Source organism: Cinclus cinclus, chromosome 20 (genome assembly GCF_963662255.1).
Source record: "Cinclus cinclus chromosome 20, bCinCin1.1, whole genome shotgun sequence".
Classification (NCBI taxonomy): Eukaryota; Metazoa; Chordata; class Aves; order Passeriformes; family Cinclidae; genus Cinclus; species Cinclus cinclus.
In genome coordinates, this window is record NC_085065.1 from 5078746 (window position 1) to 5104046 (window position 25301).

The 25301-nt window shown below is 53.7% G+C and overlaps 1 protein-coding gene across 2 annotated transcripts in view; it reads right to left on the bottom strand.

The window, feature by feature from the left end:
- MGAT5B (alpha-1,6-mannosylglycoprotein 6-beta-N-acetylglucosaminyltransferase B) overlaps positions 1–12305 on the bottom strand; it is a 66321-nt gene extending 54016 nt beyond the window's left edge. For both annotated transcript variants that reach the window (XM_062506157.1, XM_062506156.1), the window contains exons 1-2: positions 12238–12305; positions 5984–6096 (exon numbers count right to left, since the gene is read on the bottom strand). In XM_062506157.1, the coding sequence (XP_062362141.1) occupies positions 5984–6096; positions 12238–12305 (181 nt within the window). The remainder of the gene's footprint in view (positions 1–5983; positions 6097–12237) is intronic.
- Between the last annotated feature and the right edge of the window lie 12996 nt (positions 12306–25301).

Genomic DNA, 25301 nt, shown 5'->3' on the forward strand with positions numbered 1-25301 from the left:
ACAGGAACTGGAGCAAGCAGCAGCAGCAGGAGAGGCAGAGCACTCCAGGAGCTGGAATACTGAGAGGCTTTGAGGAGAACAGGGCAGGATTCCTGCCAGGTGATGTGAAACACCATCTCTAGCACAACATGCCTTGGCTGTTGACTCTGGATCTCTCCTGACAGTCATGTAGCCCAACGTGGCAAGCCAGAGCCATTCTGACACCACAAAGCCCCAGAGCTCAGCTTCCCCATGGTCTGCAAGTGGGACAAGGCACCCCAAGCCACCAAGGGAAGGCTTCCACATTTTTTACTCTTTTCCACATTTCTTTTTATTCCCTCCAAAATGAACGTACATGACCAAATCTCTTTGCAGCAGAAGCTGTTCTTTGGTGATTTGCAATTCTGCTGGTTCACAGAGCACAGGATGTCCCTGCAGAGGCTGGTGCACTGCCCACCTCCAGACAGATTCCAGGCTGAGTTACCATTGCCCAGCTGCAATGTCCCACTGCTGTAGGACTGGGAAAACCTCTGTTCTAGCCCACCAGCTGCTTATACCCCATCAGGGTCCATATCCTGCGGCCCTGAGATCAGACCCCAAAACACATCTCAGCAATCTAGGACAAGGTGCAACAGCCTTGCAGAGGCTGAACTCCACCCCTCCTTGCTTCTCTTTTCCAGCTTGTGTTCTAAAAATCAGCTCTCCCCCACCCTTGTCCTTCCTTCACTCCATTCCCACCAATCCTGCTCCCAAAGCAGAGGAGGAAACACAACACAGGAGCCCAGTTGTGGCCAGCCACAGGAAACCAGCTGGAGATACTGCTGGGAGCTCACTTCAGGGTGGGAAAAGGCAGGTGTTGAGCTGTGCAGCTGAGAAACAGGAAACACTTGAAAACAGGTTGAAAATACAGTTATGGGAACAGCAAACCCCCACTTCCCAAAGGCAGCAGGATTCAAGGGCCTCAGCACCAGAACTGCTGCTGCAGCAGTGACCCCAAGCACAGAGATACCTGTGAACCACTTCAAATGCTGCTATCAAAGTCCCAGCAAGGTCAGCTGCAATCAAATCGGACCCCTCTCACAAGAGCCAGCAGACCAGCAGGAGGGCAGAGCTCAGCTCCAGCCCTTTCAGGGTATCAGGACCTGTCCTACACCTCCCCTGGGTTTGCAGCAAATTCCTCCAGCACCTCATACCCAACCCCGCAGGAATCAACAGCAAGAGGAACCCAAAGGCTTTGGATTCTTTGAACCAGCTACAGCAGTTGCAGGCAATATTCCAGCCACATCTAATCGCGTTTTAACACTTAATAACCTATTTTCCCCTGCTAATCCCCTGCAGCAGCGAGTTCCACCAGCGGGATGTACATCCCACCAAATCCAGCCTGGGGCACAGCCACGGGCTGAGGGACCACGGCCAAATCCCTCCCAGCACCGTGATTACAGAATTTGGTACTTTTTGAGCATCAGCCTCCTGCCCCCTGACTCCCAGCAGTGAAACAACCGCAGGAAAGCCTGGGGGGGGAAAGAATAATCAAACATATTAAATTCTAAATAAGAGGAGAGAAGAGGGCACAGAAAACTCAATCTCTTGAGTTTAGAGCCTTTCCCAAAGCATCTCCCACATTCAAAATTTATAGACTCCTCTGTTTCCCTTTTTTATCTACATCTTTGTTTGCAGAACAAATTCTCTCAGTGGCCATTTCAAAACAAAGGAACCTTTGTCTGTGTTTACTTGACAGCAGCGGATTAGGATAAAATAACTTGCATTTCAGAAGGGTTTTTTTTATTTATTGTTAAGATGCAAAGCCTCTAACTGCAGCGAATCATCAGGCAGAGAATCCATTTGAGGAGTGATTTCTGGCACACACCGAGAAACTTGGCTTTTGGAGAGAATCTCCAAGAAAGGTATTCACATACAAAAAAAATCAGATTTTAAATGGTATTAACTTCTGGACTGTGACATTTCTGCTTTTCATGCTCCTCGCATCTATGTTTATTTTGGTTATGATTGGCTGCTCAAACAGTTCAGGAGCCAGGAAAGCTCTGGGCAGGGCTGGGGCATTTTCATGTCTCCCTTTGAATTGCAATAGCTGAGGCTCAAGTCTGGGCTGGGCAGGTCACTCAGGGAGAAACAGGAACAGCCCCAGCCTAAACTGGACCAAGGACCATGGACTTTAACATTCACCCACAACCCAAAGGATTTTTTGGATGCAGATGATTTTAAAACAAATTATTTTTTTACATCCCCCAGCTCTCTGCAGCCACCCCAACCCTGCAGGCGCTGAAGTGCATGGGCAGCTTTCCCTGCACAGCTGAGTCTGGCAGGACATGGGGAATAAGGAGCTGCACAAACAGCCACAAAAGGTGGGATCAGCCCCAGGAAGGACTGCAGGAGCTCACACTCACTCACCACAAGCTCACCCTGTTTATTCTCCAGCTCCACTGCAGAGCAGCCCACTCCTGAGCGCAGGGAGGAGGATGCTGGCAGCTTCCTGTCACATCCATCAATTAATGAATAATGCTCCAAAGGACACTTCCAGGAATCCAGGTGGAGCAGAGAACAGCAGCAGGGACCAGGCTCCTTCCCCACCAGGAGCCCATTCCCAGGAAACACTCAAGCCTGGGCACGGCAAACCTGAGACCACACACCCAGGAACTCTTCCCAAACCACTGGCCATGAGCCTGTCCAGGTTTGTGCAGATTCCCATTCCTCATCACACCAAGAGCTCATCAGCCCAGCACAATTAACCTGCTCTGAGCTCTCCTCCAGCCCAGCTCTGTGTGCTTAACAGCAACCATAACTGCCAGGAATATTTCCTGGGTTTCCCTGGGATCCAGAACACATGTTAATTAAATGCCAGTTTGTTATTCAAACAGACCTTTGGAGAATTCACGGCGCTAATAAGCAGCACATCCATTCCTGCTCCCACCCTCCCCACTTGGATATTCATTCCACTACTCCATGTGAGCTCTGCCTCCCCTCGGCCAGGAGACACCTCTGGGGTGCCCTCCTCAATCTCCTCCTCCAAAGAGAGGGCTCAGACTTGCCCACAGCTCCCATCAGCTGGGTGTGTTCTCACACCTGCAGGGATGGAGCTTCCCCCCTCCCCAGAGCTGACTCCCCCTCCCCAGCACACCAGGGAGGCTGCCCAGGAGCCATCACCCTTTCCTGCCTTTTCCATGGGTGGGATAGCTGGTTCTTCCAGCCATCAGACCCTCCCCACAACAGCCACAGCCTTTCACAAGTGACAGAGGGAGGTCTGTGGTGACACTGGCCAGCTCCTGGCCAGCACATTCCCTGAGCCTTGCTCCCACTCTGCTCTGGGGGTTACTCCCTCCTGGCAGCAGCTACATCACCCTGGGGCACAGCCAGTCCCTACAAATCAGTGTGACAGGAAAGGCTGAACCCCAAAACCTGAAGCAGGTGTTAAAGAGTGACAAAAACCTCTCAGATGTGCCTGCCAAGCTTTGGGGACAAAGAACACAGCCTTCCTCCAGACACAGGAGAGAGGATGCTTTGTGTTGAAAACCAGTGTGTGAGGCCATGAATGAAGCTCATCTTCCCCAATAAGAAGCACAGCAACAGCCAAATGTGCAGCAATTCATCTGGAAGCAATAGTTTGTTTGGCAAAGCCACTGAATATAGGGAAAAAAATCGGATTTGCATCAAATTTTTGAGCTTTCTAACAAAGCAGAACTTGCATTACCCAGTTAGAAAGCCAAGAGACCAAAACCTTGAAAAATTAGAGGACCTAGGTCATAATTTACTTCTTTTCTTCTTTAAATGAGACCAGTCAGGCATTACCAGAAGCAACATTCAACCACCCCACCTTGGCACAAAGCAGCATCCCTCCCAAGTAGCAAGGTTGATGCTCACAGCCCTCAGCAGAGCCAAAGAGGGTCAGGCAAGAGGGTGAACCCATTTACACACCTTGATTCAACCACCTGAACCCCTGAGTGTGGAGGATTTGAGGTGTGAGGGCCTGAAAAAGGAGATTTGTTTTGACCCAGCTGCAGGGCTGTGCTGACACTGTTCCCAGTAAACAAGAGACAGACAAGGATGCAGTCAGTGGATTCAAAGGTTCGGGCTAAAATGATAACAAGGATAAGGATGGGAAAAGCCACTCCAAGGCATCCAGGAAGGGTATAAAGAGGTGATTAATGGCCTTTTTTGTCATTATTTCACCCTAAATTTCGAGCCCTCTGGGATGACCCCAGCTGCTTCTGCAGTTGTCTGGAAACCTTTGCTGCTCTTTGCAGCACAACCTGCAGCACACCTCAGCTGGCCCCACAGTTAATCTCTGCCTTTCTCTCAGTTCTCTACAGACTTTTCAGGGACACTGGGGCTGCTCTGGGACAGAGGGCAGCTGTAACAGTGACACCTTTCATTTCAAACCAGCAATCTTTTCAGAACCCATCTCCTCAAAAGCCAGATCCGGAGAAGGTTTGGAGAAGACAGTGGTCTGGGGAGTTCTGCCCACTCTCCTCATGCTGTTTCTTATCCCAGAAATCCCCTAAAACCAGACTTTGCTCACCAGCCATTCTGGAATGTGTGCTTGGCTTGGGGACAGCAACACAAAACACACCTTCCCCATGGGGACACTGACCAAGTGCAGAAACACTGAAAAGCACTGACCCTGCCACCTGCTCCAGGCCGAGGTCACCAGGAAAACAGCAGTCCTTGCAAAAGGGTTTAATGGAGCTGATGATGGGAATAGTTAGGGGAGCAGAGGGGGAGGAACATCAGCCACCATGTCCTCCATCCATAGGGAGAACACAAATCCAGCTGCCACAGGCTGCAAATCCATCTCTTGGAAAGTGAACTAAGCAGTTTAACACCATCCAGCTTCTGGAAACCACCACTCTATCCCTCTCCTCCTGTAGGGAAGCAGCTGGCGCTTCTTCCAGAACCCCAAGGAAAGGATTTAATGCTCCAAAATCACATCCTAGGTGAGGCTGTGGAGCTCAGATCCTTCCACAGTTTTGGTACAGAGGAGGAGAAGACCACAGTGGCCTGACCAAGCCCATCTCACCCTGCTCAAGGGAGTTCAAGCTGGGCAGTTCCCTCTGTGCATTTCTGGTGACTGAAATCTCAGAGTAAAAGTCAGGGGAAGTTCAATCCATGGCAGCAGTGTCCTCCCAGAGCAAGGGCAGGACACGACTGTCCCACACAGAAGTGTCTCCTGAGCAGACTTCATGTCTCTCCAAAAGAAGTGTTAAATGCAACATAACACTCACTTGCTAAAATTAAGAGTATTTCTCTTCTACATTTCTACAAACTTGCATAAAACCACAAAGGCCTTTTATTCTCCTTTCCCTAAGGAACAATTTCCACTCCCTGCAGACCACAAGTGCTCAAAGCCACTGAGACCTCCGAGCACCTGAGTCAAATCCTCCACACATCAGACCAGGGGCAGCCCACACAACCCACAGTGCTGCCAGCTGAGGGGTCTGATCCAGCTGCTTCCCCATTTTCTGCTGCCAGCCAGGGTCAGCATCCACACCCCAGCATCCATCCCCACCACCACACCTCTGGATATAAGCACAGCCAGGTTTGAGCCATGCAGCAAAACTTCCCTGCCATGGCAAGAGAGCCCAACAGGACCCTGAGCCATCCTGAAAATCCACAAAAAGGATCAGGAAGGACCTGTGGGAATGGAAGATCCAACCCCATCCTCCTGCATCCCTGGCACTGCTCAGCTGGGCCACGGAGCAGCCCGTGGGACAGGCTGGGCTCAGAGCATTGGATAATCCCAAAAAGGGTCAGGAAGGACCTGTGGGAATGGAAGATCCAACCCCATCCTCCTGCATCCCTGGCACTGCTCAGCTGGGCCACGGAGCAGCCCGTGGGACAGGCTGGGCTCGGAGCATTGGATAATCCCAAAAAGGGTCAGGAAGGACCTGTGGGAATGGAAGATCCAACCCCATCCTCCTGCATCCCTGGCACTGCTCAGCTGGGCCATGGAGCAGCCCGTGGGACAGGCTGGGCTCGGAGCCGCGCTCACCTTCGGTGCGGATGGTGAAGGGGGAGTCCCCCAGGCGCTTGGCTGAGAACTGCCCTCCCAGGGAGGTCATCAGGAAGCACAGGGTGAAAAATCCAATGCCCAGCACGAAAATCCTGCAGGAGAGAAAGCAGAGCTGGAGCAAGGTGTGATAAGGAGCCAGCTACTCCCTCCTGGGCCAGCCCCACCACCCTCTGCCCCTGGGGTAATTTCCTTGCACAGCAGAAGGAGAGGATTTGGGTGTCTGGGACAATCCCAGCTCCGTCCCTATGGCCCGCCCCACCCAGCCCTGGCAGAGAGCATCTGTGCAGCCCCAGCCCCACCAGACCCACATGTGCTTCACAAAGAGCCCAGGATGCTTCTGCCCAAACCCTGGCACTGAGCAGGGGGGTTTTGCCTGAGAACCCCTCCTGAAATCCCTGCAGCCCGCTCCAATGGGCAGGCCTTGAGGAATCCTCCACTACATTCATGGGTGGATTTGCATCTTCAGTGGGGAAGCTGAGCCAGACCACAGTTGCCCTGAGATGCTTCACCAGGTCCAGCCCAACAACCCAGTCCACAGGAACCACAATAAACAATACCTGTGCTCCTTTGGGAGAGAGGAGTAAAGAGAGACCTTTACCTTCCCTTCCTCCCAAAGGATCTAAAAAAAGCCCTTTTAGTTTTTTTAAACAAAGCCTTTTGTTCCCCTGTAACTAGGCCACCAGCATTGTCATTGTGTCCCCTGTGCACAAGGGGACAAGGAGGGACCTGCTCCGGCAGCACTCATGTGGCCTGGTGCCATCCCAGGGCTGGCAGGGAAGTGGCTCCCAGGGGACACACTGGGCAGGATGTCATCTGCACGTCACCTCCAGTGAGGGACAGGAGCTCCCAGCACTGCTCCAGCCAAATTCAGGCCAGTCACTCTTTTGGGGCTGGAAGGGCTGAAGGCAAGAGCTCCGTGCCAGCCTGGTTGTGCACCAGGGGGTGTAAAGCAGAGTGCTCTGTGCCAAGGGATGGATGTCTGGCCTCTTTCCACCGCTCAGAGACGCTGCCATCATCCCTGAGACTCTGTGGAGGTACAGCAGCCTCCAGCAGACACCCGGGAAAAGCCCTGGCAGAGGCACTGCCAGGTGTCAGTGTGACAGCTCCCAGAGCAGCAGCGTGATCTCAGCCACCAAACCCAGGGGAAATCTCCAGGAAGAGACAGAGGAAAGACAAGCCCCAGCCAGCCTCGTGAAACAACAGGTTTGTCTTCCAACAGGTAAATCCTGTGTGGGACAGGGAGTGAGGAAGCCCTCGGGGTGCCCGCTGGCATCGCTGCCCGTCAGCATCCCTGAGCCAAAGGGAAGCAAACCACAGAGGACAGGAGCCTCCAACTCTCTTTACAAGCTCGCAGCATCCTCCACAGAGCTCAGGAGCTGCACACAGACACAGCACAGCCACCCAGGCTTTTCCAGGTGCAAAGGAGCCCACAGCTCTCCACCTAAGCATTCCTACATAGCAGAGGAGTGGGAACCAGCCTTCAGCTCTGGGCTACAGCACACCAGCACTGCAATTATCTGCTGCTGGAGAGGGCTAACAAATAAAGTGACCTGCTTCAAAGCCCTCGTTAGTGACTGGAGATGTCCTGGAGTGCTCAAGTACCAGGTCAAGCAGCTCGAGAGGTGCTGGGCTTCCCCAGGGAGGTCTAGTGGAGGAGCTCCCAGGGCAGCTCCCTCCTGCCCCAGCACAGCACGGCCAGGCTTTCCTTACCTGGAAAGACTCCTGGGCAAGACACAGCACTTAGAGGGGATCCAATGAGCTCGTACCTCCACCCAGGCAGCTCTGATGCTGCTGTCACACAGACAGCACCCCTGAGCCCAGACCCAGGGCAGCCTCACTCTCAGCAGCAGCCAGCTCAAAAACAAAGGGTTTCCTCTGCCTGCTCTAGGAGGATCAGCCTTGCTCACTACAGACAGGCCCCTGACTCCAGCCCATCCCTACGGACCAGCCCTACCCCATCCCCAGTGGATCAGGGGCACCTGGCCATGGGCTCTGGACAAGCAGCACAGCACAACTCCCCACCCCCTTCTCACCTAATCAAGGGGGAAAGCAACACCCTGGGCTTGTCAGCACCAACGAGCTCTGCCAGCAGCACACTCAGCACCAGCACAAACACTCCCTGACAGCCAGGCCAGAGCTGGCCTGGGACAGCTGATCCACCTGGGAGAGGGGATGTATCACTAAAACTGCCTGACATCCCTCCCTATGCAGGCATGGACCAGCTCAGGTCCCTTTAATTTCCAAATGAGCCGCCCATGGAGGGGTGGAAAGCAGTTTCTATGAGATATATAAACCACTGTGCACTCACTAATGCAGGTTCCCACTCCTAAGGGCCTGGCTATGGGCACAGTTGGTGAGCCCCAGGAGCAGAAACAGTGGAGCAGAGCCACCCCCTCCCCAGCAGATGCTGATGAGCCATCGAGCTGTGGAATCTGCACACAGACAGAATACAGACCTCAGACCCCTGCCCAAAGCAGACCTGGCAGGAGGGTTTCTAGAGAGCTGTTGTCCAGCTCCAGCAGGGTGGTGATTGTGGAGGCAGCAGAGCATCCCTGATGCTGCAAAGCAGCGTGGTGTCCCATAAATAGCTTGGAGAGAGGGTGATCTGGGGACATTAGTGCACTGCCATTATCACAGCCTGAGCCCAGTGCAGAGCTGAGTCTGGGAAAGGCTCTCAGGAACGCACTGGAGGGGATTGCTGCACCCAGCTTGGCTTTGGAGGGCTTTGGAATTTGCCCTTAAGGAACACTGTCTGCCATGGCACCTCCCTGGCAGGAGATGAAAGGAAAAGAAACGAGCTGAAGGGGGTCAAAGGCCAGCCAAATCCTGCACCCCAGGATCCTTCCTGGGAGCACATCCTGATACAAAACCCACCATGGCCCTGTCCTGGTATTCCCTCCCCCAAGGGGCACTTTAACAAAGCATCACCTGAATAAATATTCAGACCTGATCTTGCTCTCACACCTCCTATTGACAGTATCTTCATCACTATGCGAGACCTTGTTGATGCTTTTTAATCTTCATAATTATAGTCTGGCAAGGAGGGATTGTTAAACATTAAGCAGAAAGAAAAAGGAGAAGGGAAGAAAAAGAGACAAAGGTAATCTGTGTTCTACCACCTCCCTAGGAAACTAAACCTTTTTCATTTTGACTGGATTACAGAGAGAGTATGGGAGATGCAAGATGCTTTTTTCCTAAATTAAAAAAAAGAAAAAAAAAGAGGAATTGGAGCCTTTCAGGAATTGCTATCCTTGGGAGATCAGTGGATCCAGCCCAGAGCAGTGCTCCAAGGAGCAGGGAGGGTCCAGAACTGGACTTGGCCTAAGAACCCCAATTCCTTTACTTTTGCTGATATTCTCCAGGTGAATAAAAATGCCTAGCCCAGCCTCAGCTGAGTGGAAACTCCTTATACAGAAAACAAATTTACCACAAAGTAGGTAAAACATACCAGATCCCAGATGGTCCAAATGCACTGGCTCCTCTCCCCCAAAATCAAGACTAACTCCCTGAAGACTATGGAGTTCCAAGGACCAAATAACATCTATCCTGCATGCTGGCTTTGCCTGTCATCCAATGTCACATTTAATTCATCGCTCAGGCACAGTTCTGGTGCCAAGTTCCACTCCACATCCTCCCCAAACTGAACTGTTCACAGTTCTGGGCTCTGGCTGAGTGCCCAAAAGAGAAGGAAGCGAAATTCCTCAAGTCTTAAATGAAAATTGGAAGTGATGCCCCAGTCGTGGAGGATTTAGGCCCAAGGAACGGAAAGCTGGATGTGTCCAGGAGGGTCTGAGTGCTGAGCTGGAATGTGGTGGGGGGAGGAAGGCCAGCAGCACCCAGCAGGATGAGACTGTGACACTGGGAATGTGACACTGAGACACTGCTTATGGTGACAAATCACCCAGCTAGGACTCACAGAGAGAATCCTACACAGGTGCAGGGGAAAGCCAAGGGCTACAGAGTAGCATCTTTTATTCCACAAGTTTTCCTGAAACTTGAGCCACCTTTCCTACAGCAGATGTCAGGTTAATAAATGATCCCTCTCCCTCAAACACTTTTTGCTTAGAGCCCGACAGGGTTATGGTGCTGTAAACTGATGCTCAGCCATGGCACCGTGATCCATGCAGGGGAGCAGTGTGAGCTCTCTCACTGACCACTGTTACATCCCACGGAAAGCCTGGCTTTGGTTTCCAGCAGAACAACAGAGCCAAGAGCTGGGCGAGCTGGACCAGGACTCCTGGGTGAGTTCTTGCCCGGATCTGGCACCACCACAAATGAGACCCCCTTTTCTGCTGAGATGAAGACAGAGCCACCCTTGGACATTCCTGTGATTTTCCAGACTGATCTGCTCCTTCTCCCCTTCCCTCTCTGCAGGCGCTCTCCCAGCTCAGGGCTCTGCATTGCTTTGCTAAGCGTGTCTGGAGGGTGGTTAATGAAATGTTTTGGTGCTCAGGATCAGGTTTCCTGTGTGCTGTTTGCCAATGGCACCTCTCCTCCGATGGCAACAATCCACATCAGGCAGGGGATTGCACCACGGGATTCCCTGGAGCAGCGAGGCTTTGCCCAGCCAGCAGCAGGGAACCGATTTACAGGACCTGTCCTGATTGCCAGGATCTTCTCCCACTCCTGGAGGTTGTACCTGACCCACATCAGAGGATGTGGGGTGCTGCTGTTAGGGGAGCAGAGCTGATCGCACTGGGTTACAGCTGGAGCTGGGCAGCACCAACACTCACCCACACTGGGCTGGGAGCAAGGGGACACAGGACTGTGGTGTGGGGGTCACACTCAACATGACAGCAGCATGGAGGAGGTGCAGAGGTCCTGGACACTGTGGGACAGTAAGGAGAGGGCCTTGGGAATTCCTCCTCTTGCACAGGGGAAGCCTGACTGTTAACAAGGTTACCCCACTGGTTCCAGTGGCACCAATACTGGTATGTACTGGTTGGAGAGCAGAAGTCAGCCCAGGGAACATGGCCAGGACAGTGCAAGTTCTCCACCTGGACACCAGAGACCACCCAGCCATCACAAACCTCTCATCCACACACATCCTCATCCCTACTGAGACTCTGTGATCACCCTGAACTGCAGTCCCTGTGCTCTCTCCCACCCTGACCCCAGGTCACTGCTGGAGATGGGGTTCCCCTGTCTCAGGGGTGATGCCCAGGGCACAGGGATGCTCCAGCCAGTCACTTCCTCACTGTGGAATTCGAACCCAGTTGAGAAAGCAAAGAGCCAGGCAAAGAGCATTCCCCGGGGTGAGTGTGTCCTTCTCGTGTCACTCCCTGCTCCACTCCGAGCCAGCCTGAGCTGGGGGAACCCTCACACCTCGGCCACCTCTTTGTGGCATCCCCTTGGCCAAGTTCCCCTTCCCCAGGGCAGTGCCGCGGGATCCAGCAGCAGAAATCGCTCCAGGCCAGCAGAGCCGAGCAGCTCCCGAGGACAGGCAGGAAACCTCTCCACACCTGAGTGCAGGCGAGCGGAGCAAGCCTGTCCTCCTTCTCCACGCCGGGCTGTAGCCTGGGCTACGCAAAAAGGCAGCGAGCAGATCCCTCCGGTGACCCCAGAGCTCCGAACACAGCGGGGAGCGCTGGAAACCGCTGGGCTGGGCTCACCCCACCTTGAGCTACGTTCCCCTCTATCTCCAAGGGGTTTTGGTCCCTCTCCCCATGGAAAAACCACGTAACTGCCGACACCTCCCGTGTGTCTCGGGAGCAACCCAAGCACATCTCCAGTGAAGCGAAGAAGCCGAAGAGCAAGGGCCGGAGAGAGGAAGCGAATGTTTGGAAGCAAAAACGGGGAGTTACAGCAAGGGGGAAAAGCAATGGGCGAGTAGGGGTGTGCTGGAGCCGGAGGGGTTCAGGTTTGGTCATCCACCCCAGCCCCACCGCCAGTTCAGGGTGGGCTTCGAAATCCCCAGGCTTAAACCAGAGGAACCGAATCCCCCCGAGAATCGACATCTCCGAGAACGGTACCCAAAAAAGCCGGCGGCGAGCAGCCCTGCGATCACCCCGGAGCCGGCAGCCGGCGAGGGCTGCAGGAGCCGCACGCTGCCCCGCGGGCAGACCTGCCTGCATCCCTGCCTGCATCCCTGCCTGCATCCCTGCCGTGCCCAGCGGGCTCCAGGCACGCACACGCACACCCCACACAGGCACACGGAGCCCGGCCAGCCGCAGCCCCCGCACCGAGAGCGCTCCCCGCCCGCAGGAGCGGCCAGAAGGAAACACCAACTTTACCTAAAGGGTCTCAAGGTGACGAGGCATCTTCTGACCATTATCTTGCCATCCGCGTTGACAGTGATCATCGTTCAAAGTTGCGGGCAGGGGGCGGCCCCGCAGCCCCCCAGAGGCAGCGAGGGCGGCAGCGAGCGGGGCTCACCGGGCGGGGCGCGGGGCCGCGCGGGGGAGCATGGCGGGGACACCGGGGGGACACGTCCCGTCCCCCCTGCCCTACCCTTGCCCCTGCCCGCTGCCGGCCGAGCCCATGGCCGGGCCCCTCGGCTCCGCTCCTCTCCGCTCCGCTCCGCGCACCCCGCGCTGCGGCTCCGCTCCGCCCCGCACCGCCCCGCGGAGCCTCCGCCGGGCTCCGCTTGCCATCTAGCGGCAACCCGGCCCCTCGGAGGGAGGGTCGGGGCAGGGGGCAGGGGAGATGGGCGTGCGGCACCACCCCGAGGTGAGGGCATGGCGTTTTGGGGGGAGGATGGCCGGGTTTGGGCGGAGAGGGTGGCAGCATCCCCGCGCAGGTGACAGTCCCCGGAGTGGGGACCTCGGGAGGCAGAGATGGCCCTCGGGCGGGGGCAGTCAGAACAGAAATGTCACAGAGCATCGTGCCCGGGTGCTGTTTGATCTGGGGGTTTTTAGGAGCAGGGCAAACCTCCCTTGTGGGGAAGGGCGTGTCCGGAGGCTCTGACAGCACCAGGCTGCAGCTCTGCTGCCCGACCACTCTGCTTTCTCTCGGGGGGGCACAGTCACGGCCCACCATGTGGCTCCCCGATGTCCCCGGCTATTCCAGGGTGCTGCCAAAAAGGGACCAGGGCGGTGTCCTTGGGAAGACAAAGGAAGGGCCATGAGACAGGAGAAGCGGTGCTGAGCTCAGCAGAGGTGTTCCCCACTCTCCTGTGAAAGGTGACAAGCACTAATAGCCTTCCAAAACTTGGGACTTAAAGGAGCCGAGTGTGCACAGAGCTCAGAGACGCCCCATTTCCAACCCCAGCCAGGATGGGTGCACCCCAGTGGGGGTGAGGGATGGGATGCAGCACCCCGGGGTGAGCACAGAATGGCTGGAAGGACAACACTGTCCCCCATGTGCACTCTTGGCCAGGCTACAGGACAGGGCCAGGCTGTGGTCTGGGGGCTGTGGTGCCAACAGGGGCCCCTCATGCCACACTGGCCCCGTGGCTGGCTGTCCCTCTTTGCACTGGATACCACCTCGGGCACCATAAAACACAGGGTGACACTGGGGGACAGCTGTCCTTTGCCTTCCCCATGGTGGGATGCTCTTCCCCCATGGTCTTCCTCAGCCTTTCTCCATCTCATTTTCCTCCAGAGAAACCTCCCTCCAGCCCCACCTCCCCGGCCTGGTTTAGTGATCTGCTCCTCAAGTGCTGAGCAATTCCAATGCCCTCCCAGCACCAGCCACCCACCCCTCTACAAACTAACCTTGATTGTGCCCAGTCCCAGGGGTTTCCCGTGGGGCTGATGAGGAGGAAATGCTTCTGTGATACTGCATTTCCACAGCATCCCAGATGCTCAAACTGCTTCCTTGTCCCACATGGAAACCAGGGGTGGCCTTGGCCAGGGAGCATAAGCTGCCACAGCACCAGCCACAAGCAAGCTCAGGGACAGCAGGTGGGAATATACCCCAAACTAGATTTTTTCCTCATAAAACAGCACTTTTTTTCCAAACAGAAGTGAGAGGCAAAATCATATTCTCCAGGACTTCTTAAATGCAGAAAGATTTTTGTGTTCATCCACACTTTTCATGGGCAGGTGACAGGGAAGGAGTCATTGGGACACCAGGTCTGAGGAGGATCACAGCAGGATGTGGCAGACAGATGCACAGACTGAGGATTTGCAGAAGTGTGGCTCAGGAGCAGCAGTCAGCACTGTCAAGCCAAACCTTTAGGTCATCTTGGCAAGAACACCTTTCTCTGAAGCCCATCCAGAGGGGAACTTATGGACACAACCATAAGGATAACACCAAGGTCCTTCTGTGCATCCCACAAGCTCTGGATTTTGCCAGTCCAGCTCTTCCATGAGGCCAGTGGCAGAGGTTTCCCAGCAGGAAAAGTCTGGGGTGTGGAGAGGCACCACACATTAATTATTTAACAATTAATAGTGAGTTGCCCCTCAAGTAACATTGAGGGGAGAAGGGACCAGGGAGGAGATGGTGTGTTCCCATTCCTCCTTCCAGAGGTGATCCTGGGCTGGAAAATGACTCTAAAAGTTTTGGCTGTTTCTTGGATAGGCAAAAGGCAGCTCAGCCACCTTGCTTCCTCCAGGTGCTGCCTCCTGCAGCACTGACCAGGAAATTAAAATAAAATTAAATTAAAATATGTTTTAAATATATAAAATATAAAATATACATAAAATAAAATCTAGAAATCTGCTCTTCCTCCAGGCCCATCCTGGCAGGATGCAGGGATCAGCAGGGAGCAGAGTTACAGTCAGAGTTACTTCTGCCACTCCCAATTCCCACCAGGATCCATCACCCCAGGGATGGGAATGTGGCATTCCCCACCCCCCAGGGCCCTCAACCCCAAGGAGAAGTGCAGCAGCAGCCAGTCCTTTCCCTGTGCTGCTGCTTGAAACAAAAGCTTAATTAACTACCAGCTCGCTGTCTGTTTAGAGGGATAAATCTGAAATCCAAGGATGGTAATAAAGCAGTGAATTATCTTCTTCGGCAGCTGAGAAGCAATAGCCCCAAAAATCAATATGCTGAACTTATACTGCACACACACACACACACACACACACACACATTTTTTGTTATTCCAAATTCAGCAGCAGCAGGGAATGGAGAGAACCAGCTCAGCAGCTAGCTGGCCCAAAATAAACCAGTTTTGCACCAGTTAGGGCCCCTGTCCACTCAGAGGTAGACATGGAGCATCTCCAGTGCAGGCTCCAGGCTCCACAGCTCTGCCCATAAATGGGGCAGGGCCAAAATTCCAGCTCTGACACCAGAACATCCTCTGGGAGATGGGACTTGTCCTGCACCACTGGCCCAGTGTCCTGGTTTAGCACAAATCTGGGAGAAATCCTCCGAATGGAGTCCCTCTAGAAAGCAAATTCAAGCAGCCCCTTCCCCCCCACCAGTTCAGGAGACATAAACCTCCTTGGAGAGAAGTGAAAAAAACCTGTTTATTTAACAAGCAGAGTACTCACAACCGTGGAAAATGAATAATATTAAACAATGGGAGGTCTTGTTGTTCTGAAGAGGTGGCAGATTCAGAAAGTCCTTGTCATGGGGTGTGGCTCACTCAGTCTCTATCGGTCCCTCCTGCTGGAAAAGGCCCTGTCCTGGGCACGCCTGCCCTGTCCTCACACTCACAGGTGTGAGCTCCGGTGTTTTCTGTGCTTTCAGTCCAGAGCAGGGCTGAACAGTTCCAGGACAAAGAAAAAAACACAGTCCAGGGAACTTCTTTGTCTCAGCTAGCTAAAAAAAAACTAACTAAAAGCAAAGGAGAGCTCTGTCCTGCTGTCTGTCCGTGCTGCAGACAGCACAGTCCAGGAGCAGGAATGTGGGGGAGCAAGGGCAGATTCTGAAAACAAACTGTGCTCTTCTTCTGCCCCCTTTGCTCTCAGAACCAGCCTTAAACCTGCAGAACACAATACCCACAATAAACAGAATAGATAATTGGGGATACAAGCATCATAAAGTCACCCTAGCAAAAGATCTTGGGCATTTTCAACTGATCCTTGGTAATTGTGCAACCCCGAGGCTCCCTACCCAGCCATGGCTGCACAGAATGCCATGGTTTGGGTCACCACAGCTGCAGGAAAGGGGTTAGAAATGCATGGGGGGCTGTAACCCACCAGAAATAAAGTATAAAGTGCATTCCTGCAAAGGTCACAGATGCACACTCATCACTGCTCAGGTGGGGGCACCTCCAGACAAGCCACAGTGGCAGGGTTTGTGCTGGATTTTGGTGAGCAGTGCCCATGTGCTGGGGATCCAGAAGCACCCCAAGACCCTCCAGAGACTTCCCACTCCAGCTCAGGACCTTTCCAAAGGTCCCTTCCAGTGCTTTCCAAAGCCTGGGGGTTGATCTGCCCATGTTTCATCTTGATCCTCAAGCTACTGGGTCTTCATGGAAAAATAATGATCCCAGAGGGGGAGAATGACAGCAAAGGGTGGAGCTGAAATGTGCTATGACAAGCCACTTCCTTAAGCTCTCCCCAAGCACAGTCTTGCCCTTGAGACAAGAGAGATAATTTGATTGCAGGAGCTGCAATGCCCAAACGCTTTGGGCATTAGGATCACTTAGTCACCGTAACTTCTCTGTCCCCCCACAGGCGACATTGCTGGGGACAGGGAGCTCCTTTATTGACGTGAAACAACTCGGCTCCGACCTCCGGTGCCTCTGAGCATCACCAGCCAGGGGCAGCAAAACAAACCCGAAATTTGCTCCTCTGCTGGTGTTTGGAGAGAGCACTGGGCAAAGAGCAGGGAGGGGATAGCAGTGTCCTAAAGCCACCTTTGCATCCCCACGCACGGAATGCTCAGGAGCTCCCCAAGGCTGCTGAAAGGGACCAAGAGGAGCCAGCGAAGTCCCTGGACATGGGTGGCCTTGCTGCTGTCAGAGCAGTCAGTGCTCCATCCACCTGCTTAAAGTCCCTATGACTGCAGCCTGCAGAAGATGGAACATTTCCCTTGAGCACTTGAAATCCAGAAACACTGCTCGTCTGATGGGCAGCAGTGAGAGGACACCTGACACTGCCCTGGGGGATTTACCAGTCATGAGGGTCCCAGAATCTGTTCTTTGCTCCATGGGGCTGCTCTCTGTTCCCCGGGGCTGCTCTCTGGGGCAGTTCTCCAGTTCACAGGGCTGTACTCTGGTCCCTGGAGGTGTTCTCCACTTCCTGGAGCTGTTCTCAATGTTTTCTGGTCCCTGGGGATGTTCTGTGGTCCCCAGGACTGCTCTCTGGAGCTATTCTCTGGTCTCTGGATCTGTTTACTGGGGCTGCTCTCTGCCCCCTGGAGCTGTTTTCTGGAGCTGTTCTCTGATCCCTGGAGCTGTTCATATTTTCTGGTCCCTGGGAATGTTCTCTGGTCCCCAGAGCTGCTCACTGGGACGGTTCTCTGCTCCATGGAGCTATCTGCATGGCTGAGGTCTCAGGGGGGGTGCAAGGGGCCATGAGGCTGACACTGATCTCTGTCCCCTCCTGCCCTGCGACAGCAGCTGGGAGCCCAAGGGGGACGTGCAGCACTTCTGCACTGCCTAAAGGCAGAGCCAGCAGCATTCCCAGGGGCAGACCCGGCAGGGTTGGAGGCCGGCTGCAGCCCTCAGCAGCCAGGATGGGCTCTCTCAGCCCACGGGAGCATCCACGGGGCAGCAGGAGGAGCATTCCAGCCCTTGGATCCCCAGGGATGCTGCAGCCCCCAGTGCTGGCAGCACAGCCCAGGACACTGAGGTTCCTGCTGGAGGTGCACAGCCAGGTGAGGTGTAAAACACGGGGTTCTCCAGCTCCTGGCAGCACAGGGCTGTCAGCGCTGCCTTGCACAGGGAATTTGGGAAGCTCTTGCTCTTCCAGCCTGTCAGCACTGTGAATCCTTCACTTCCATTAGCTGCTAATTCGCTAATTCAGCAGAGGAAAATAATCGATGTACGGATCACTCCTCAGCTTCCAATAGGATTATGTGTTCTGAGAGCAGCGGGATGCTGAATTTCCCTTTCTCTTCCTGCTTAAATAAACTCATGCATTTTTCTTACTATGTTAATTAAACCGAGCAACGACCGCGGCTTCACCGAGAAGCGAACACAAAAGGTGAAAGGAAAACCTGAACCAGCTTTATCGGTCAAGAAGGGCTCCTGGCTCCCCGGCTGCAAAGGGAGATGCTCGGAGGAAACACGAGCAGCAATTAAAAATTAAAGAGAGAGGAAGATGAGTGCAGCAGAGGAGGGAGGTGCATTTGGATCGCTGCAGTGCATTAAGGGGCAGCTCCTGACCCCCCCGGGAAGCACAATTCCCTCACTGGGCAGCTCTGCCCAGCTCCATCCAGGCAGGGGAGAGGAAACAAAGCAAGGACCGAGCCCAGGTAAAGGGAGAGCAGCAGGGCAGGTTGGGAAATGCTGAACCACTGCTCCTGAAGGGGTGAGAGTATCCTTCCTCCCTTTGGGAAAGGTTATTTGAGGCTAAACACCCCAGAGAGCCCTCACCGGGAAGAAAGCCAGGAAAAAAGTCAGGGAAAGAGTGAGCCCCGAGGGCTGGATCTGTCCCTTTGCCGGGCAGACTTCTCCGAGCTGCCAGTTCAGGTTTGCCTCCCCCCGTGCCTCTGTCACACTCAGCTGAGCACATTTCCCAGCCCGGTGCGGTCCCAGGAGGACAATACATTGCTCAACCATGGGACTAGCATCGAAAGGACAAGAAAAATCCTCTGGAGGAGCATCCCAGGCTTGTTAGCACATTATCCTGATCTCCCGCAGCAAGTGCTGCCTCCCTGGCCCGGGGGAATCCAGCAGCTCCCGCAGCCATCCCAGAGGACGAGGATGGATTTCATCCCCTGTGGAACAAGCCCGCTGACCTGGTGGCACCACCGGGCACAGTGTGGAGATGTGCTGGAGCTCAGGGTGGAAAGTGCTCCACTCCCAGTGGGGCTGGGAAGAAGGGAGAGCTTAACCCTCACGTCAGGCTCCCATATCCACAAGGACTTACCCAGGGACCAGGCTGGCATCAACATCCCAAAATGAGCCCAGCGGGCACTCACACCCCTTGCAAGGGGCTGGGAGTCACTGCAGTGAGCAGCGAGGTGCTGGAGCAGGAGGGAGGTTTAGCCAAATTAAGAGGGACAAGATATATCAAGTTTTAGCTGTAATTAAAGAAAATCAAGTCAGGGGTAAGAAGAGCAAGAGGTCTCCAGCCTTTTAATTACTGTGGAAGAGTCGATACCACTGCTCAGTGCTCACAGCCCTTCCTGGCAGGGTTTGGGAGGAGTTTGGAGATTTGGGGGCTAGGGTGTCCCTAGCCAGGCAGCCACAGCCCGAGCACCCAAAGGGAAGCTGAGGGTCCCTTTGAGGCCCATCAGAGAGGACAGAAGCTTGGAAAGACAGAAGTCTTTGTCCCCATTCCCCCTGGCAAAACTCTGCTCCTGGAGATGCACAAGCCCAGTCCCACAGCCGGGCAGTGGGAATCCCCCACACGGGAGCTTCTCCATCTGGCATTCCACAAACCCAGCCCACTCCTCACTTCTCCCACTCCTAACAAAGCTCCAGCCCTCCAGCATCCGATGGCTGCCGCATCCGGGACATCCTGGGGACATCCCAGGGCAGCTCCCATTCCTCTCCTGGCTGTCCCCAGGAGGAGGCTGGGAGGGTTTAGAGCCATCACAACTGGGGAGGGGATGCGGCCCCCCCTGCTCATTAACGCAGGTTGATTATCCACAAGCAGACCGCTCACAATGTGGCATTTTTAAGGTCTGGTTATTAAAATTATTGAGGAATTCCTCAGTGCGAATTAAGGTGCAAACGAGACCATATGCCAGTGACAATAGTAGGGATTTTGTTTAATAGCAAATATGAGGGAAAGAAAAGGGGAGAGAAAGAAATAGGGAAAGAGGAGCTTGGGGAATGTGGGGTGGGAGAGAGTGAGGTAGAGACAAACTAGGTAGAAAGTATCACCACTCGGTGGATCCTGATGGCATTCCACTGATCCTCTTCTGGTTTTCTTGGTGATGAAGGTCCCTCTGAAAAGCACAGAATCAGATGGGTCAATATGCACACAGGCCAGGTAGGAAAATCCAGGCACCTCCCTGGAGAGTGAGGGGGGAGTTTGCCATTGTCTTTTACAACAGACTCTGGGTTTGTTGTATCACCTGCAGTCCTGTGGTGCAAGGCTTCAGGAACGACTCTGGGGAGTATTTTGGGGGGGTCTTTGATGGATTAAGGCACCCCCTTAGCTGCCTCTCATGTGAATGTCCCGTGGATTTGGCCCTCCCAGGGTTGGAGGGTTCCACAGGCAGTTTGTACAAGGGAGGATGGGTTCACTGCCCCTGAGCAGAGGTTACAACACACCCAAACTTCCTTCCCCCACAGCTGGGGAGAAATGTGTAAATCTGTGCAAACCTGCTCCCAGCAAATGGGTCTGTGGGCTATGGCCTCCCCCACCCTGAAGCAAGCCAGAGATGATTCTTAGCACAGCTGCTGGGTCTGGCTCACATTCTTTTTCTTGTTTACTTGCTTGTTTCAGATGATTAAAGAATGAGTTTTCCCTTTATCCAATCTCAGCAGTTTGACTTTAAGTCCCAAGTCCCAGTCAGGGAGGCTTCTCTGGTTGTAGCTTCTTTATACAATTTTTGTTATAGTGAGCAAAACTTGATATCATTGTTTGAGGCATGAACTACTTCAGTCTCTGACAGGCACCTCCACAACACCAATGGCAGCGCCTCCCTGCCCTCACCTGTCTCAGGTAACTGGGACAGGGCTCAGGCAGGGCTGCTGCTGCTCCCTGGGGCTGGCAGGAGGAGAGGGGTCCCTGGCAGTGCTGGGCTCCAGTCAGAAGCTCAGCCTCAGCTCCCTGGGACCTTTTGGGGACCCTGGGGACACCTCTGGGGACACACTGGGCATGGCAGGATCAGCCTGAGCCAAGGCTTTCCACTGTCCTGGTTTGGACACAGCCAGGAGAAGAGCAGGGGAGCCCAGCAAAGCCCAGGGCTGCTGTGAGGACATCGGGAGCCTCCAGCTGAGCTGGGGTCCATCCCTTCCTCCTGCTGGGCTCCCTGGAATCCTCCCTGCAGCCACCCCTGGCACAGAGCCCTGCCCTGCTCTGGACGATGCCCAGCCCAGCTGGTGGAGCAGATACAGGACCTGGGCACAGGTGGCTTTTGTTACCAAGATCCTGGGAGCCTCCAGTACCTTCCTCATGTTGTGAGCCCCATCCAGAAGGGGATGGCAGCTCCAGGCACAGCCCCAGGAACTGGTGGTGCTGGGGGTTAGTTGAGGATGGAGCTACTGGGGGCTGAGGAGGAGACACCAACCCACAGAGCTCTCCAGCTCAAGGCAATTCCCTTGGCTGCCCACCACCCCCAGCTGGGTTAAAAGCTGCTGAAAAGGAGGCTGAAAGTGGGAGAAGTCTCATTTTGCAGCCCCATCTCTGCCAAGAGACCTCAGTATTAATCCAGGAAATCCTAAACTGTCCTGAGTTATTCAAATTCATGATGAAACAAATGGAAAGCCCCCAGCTATGGGCTGGGATCATGCAATTAGACTGTTAGAAAATAAACCTCTGAAACCCTCAGACATTCAAACCTGAGAGACTACATGAAGAAAAATGTTCACTTTTCACATACGAGTGGAAATAATTTTAGATTTTTATTATTATTATTATTATTTTAGAAAGGAAATAAGCATATTTCAATCCAGTCAAGAGTGAAATTGAGTTTAACAACAAAGCAATTTCTGTTAGTGGAGACAGAGGGGAAAAAATATGGATGAATAGGAAACTCACAAAGAAATGTGTCAGATAATGGTGGAATTAGGAATTAAGAGACTTTGCTTTATTGTTGATAATATAAGCATATAATGATCTACCTCATCCCTAATGTGCTCCCTTCCTGTAACAACTCTGTAAAATCACAACAGTGGAAAAGATTGGGGTTTAATTCTGACCTTCATCCAGCAGGGGAGGGAAAGGGGTGCTGTGTTTTGCAAACCCCCATTAGGGCTGGTGCCCTTCTCCTAGAGAACAGCTCCTCTTCCCACCCTGTTCCTTTTCACCTTCTCCACTCACTGATGGTGCTTTTGGGGACAGGCAGCATCCAGCTGTCCCCTGTCCCTCCTGAGGGCCACAAAACAGGAACGTGGGTTCTCTCCCAAGGTGTCACTGCTCCTCATCTTGAATAATTTCCATTGCCAAGGATCCAGGTCCTTTGGTTAAAAATGTAAAGTTTGAATAGTCTTAAGCATCAAATATTAAAGCAATTACACTGCCCTAAATCTTTATTGGCTTTAAAGATTAACTTCTCATCTCCAACAAGGCAGCTCCACTTGTTCCTGCTCAGCAGGATCACAATTTGGAGACAAAGGAATATTGATCACACCTTATATTGCTAAATGGAATTTTTTTGTACCTCTTCCTTAATTTTTCTTTCTTTTATACAGCTCTCCTAGAGAGAAGCCAGTGAAGGTGAACTGCAGCAGGAGCTGAGCCTGGAGCTGCCAGGTGCTCTGTCACAGAGGCAGGGAGGAATGCAAAACTCAATTTCCAACAAGTCCTGTTCCCTTTGAAATCAATTAAGTGGCTCCCGAAGCCCTGGGTTGAAAAGAGACAGAGACAAACAAGGGGAGCCACACTTGAGTAAAAGAGCAGTAAAAGCATCCATCCATCCATCCATCCATCCATCCATCCATCCATCCATCCATCCATCCATCCTGGATCTGCTCTGGTTAACCCCTCAGGAAGAAGAAAACCCCTCCTCCTTGGAGAACCCCGTGTTCCAATGGGCTTTTCCTGACACAAGGCAGTCTGGATGGGACAACACTAATTATAGCAGGGACACAAGGGACACCCTTGTCCTGAGGGAGCAATTCCCTGAAATGCTGCTGATCCAGAGGGTCTGTGAAGGAAGCCAGGATTTGAACAGCTGGTTTTGTACCAACCCTCATTCCCAGGGCACGGCTGGGACACGCTGCCAAAGCCACCCCAGTGCCCTGGGACACAGGGTGACCCAGCTGTGACACAGCACGTGGTGGGTTTTCCCTTGGTTTGGATGCAGCCCTGTGTTAGGGACCCAGATGTGTCCATCTGGGACAAGAGCTAATTCACAAAGGGCATTTGGCCCCATCATGGGGGGTTCCACTCCTTCAGGCTCAGTGTCCCCCTGGCACAACAAACACCCAGAAAGTGGCACCACAAGGAGCACATGGTGGCATTTGTGTGACCCAGAGGGACCCTGGCAGGGGGGAAAGACAACAGAGGACAGGCACTTCCTCAGGGAAGGATGGTTTGGGGTTTTCCCTCTCCATTTCCTCGCTCAGGAGAGAAGGGCACACTGCTGGCAGAATTGTTTCCACATTTACCTACATCAAAGCTGTCTCAGAGCCTCTGTCTTTTGAATTTCCAAAAGAAAAAGGAGAAAATCAGAATCAGCAAACTAAGGAGCAGTTGGAGCTGCACTTATCTTAAAGAGGATTGATAAGTCTCCTCCATGCCAGTAAATAACCAGACTTTGGTCCTAGCCCAGAGGTGGGAGCATCCCCTCTCCAAACACCTGCAATAAGCACTTGCAATTACTGCTTTGTCTCCTGGAAACTAGTAAATAATTCAAACAACCCTGCTTTGTTTTCTTCTTCCTTTTGTTTTTCATTTTAATTAGTCCACATAGAATTTTGTCCTCCAAATACAATCACAGCAGCCCAGGAACAGCCAGCAGAGGATCTCATCACGCAGCTTCCCAGCCAGATCCTGCAGCCATTATTAATAGAGACTTCACCAAGCAAGGAATTAATAAACCCTGATGGCAAGGGGAAGGGAAGCACTCCTGGAGCATATCAGCCTCTCCACCTTGTCACTGGGATGGCTGGTTAGAGGTGCCAGGGGCTGCCAAGCTTTAGGGACAGCCAAATCTTGCCTTCTACAGCGGAGTGCCACCATCCTCCGCCAGCGCCAGTGGCCCAGGAGGCCAGTGGTCACATCCAAACCAAGCGAGGCAGTCAGGAAAGCTGGCTCAGCACACACAGCTCCCTGCACAGCCCGGTGTGCAGCTGCTGGCAGAGTGCAAGGGTGTGTTTTCACAGAGCTGTGCTAATTCTTCCTCTCTGTTCCAGCCAGGAGCAGCCTGGAATGCTGCCTGGGGAATTGCTCTCACCTGGGGGTGGTTTTATGGAGTGCAGACACACAGGCTCCTCTGAGTCTCTGCCCTGGGAGGACAGAGCAGGATTGTGCCCCGCAGCACCCTAGTGTGGGGTAAACCCCTGTGTTCAGCTGATTTTTGGGGTTTGAATCCTGCCTCAGGGCTCAAACCCACATAGTCCCTGTGCTCATGAGTGTCCTATGGTGAACATCCATCCATCCATCCTGGATCTGCTCTGGTTAACCCCTCAGGAAGAAGAAAACCCCTCCTCCTTGGAGAACCCCGTGTTCCAATGGGCTTTTCCTGACACAAGGCAGTCTGGATGGGACAACACTAATTATAGCAGGGACACAAGGGACACCTTTCTCCTGAGGGGTGCTCCTGTAGGAAAATGCCAGCATTACCTGAGTAACTTGCACAGGGCCTAGGTCCAGCTACACCCTGGTTCTGCCCTGCTTTTCCCTATCTGGATTTTTCTGTCCTTGTCCCCCCAGCCCCAGGAAGTGCCGTGCTGGCTGTGCAGGCTGCAGGAGGGTGTGATTCTCTTCGGCTCCTCAGCTTCTCTGCCTTGATCAGCTGCACTTAGATAAACAGCAGTACATCCATAAGCGGCTCTAATTAGAGGTGTTAATAGCACTGGGAGCTGGGGGACAGCACACCGAGGCAGGAGGGAGAGCACTTGGCAATTTGAGGAGAGCGAGGGGAGGAGCTGGGAGACCTGGGATGCTCAGGAGTTTCCCTTTCTGCCTTAGGGGGGGCTTGGCACACACCCCACAGGTGGGACAATCAAGCTCCAGGAGCCCCCATGAAATTGCCAGGGAAATATCCCCCGTCCTGATTATCTTGAATAATTCATGCAGATGCTGTCATGCATTCATATTTTATGGAAATCTTGGATATTTGCAACCATTCGCTCCCTTCTAGAAATCTCTGTCAGCGAGGGGTGCTGGGAGCTGGAGTGGAAATTACACCTTGGGGAGCTCAGCTCCCTGTGGCACTGGGGACAGGGCACGGAGCTCATCAGGACAGGCGCATTCCCAAGGCTGGGTTGTGCCCCTTCCTCCCAGCATCCATCCCCCAGTGCCTCCTGGGGACAGCCACCCCAGGGCAGAGGGGACAGGGGACGCTGGCACAGCAGCACCGCTCCCACCACGACCCCGCTCCTACACCACCACCACCACACAGCCCTCCCCTGCCCTGATTCCCCAAAGCAAAGAGGGACTTGGGAAAGGGTCGGATCCCACAGCACCATTCCCTGCGCCCAGGAAGCTGCCACACAGCGATGCTGAGCAGG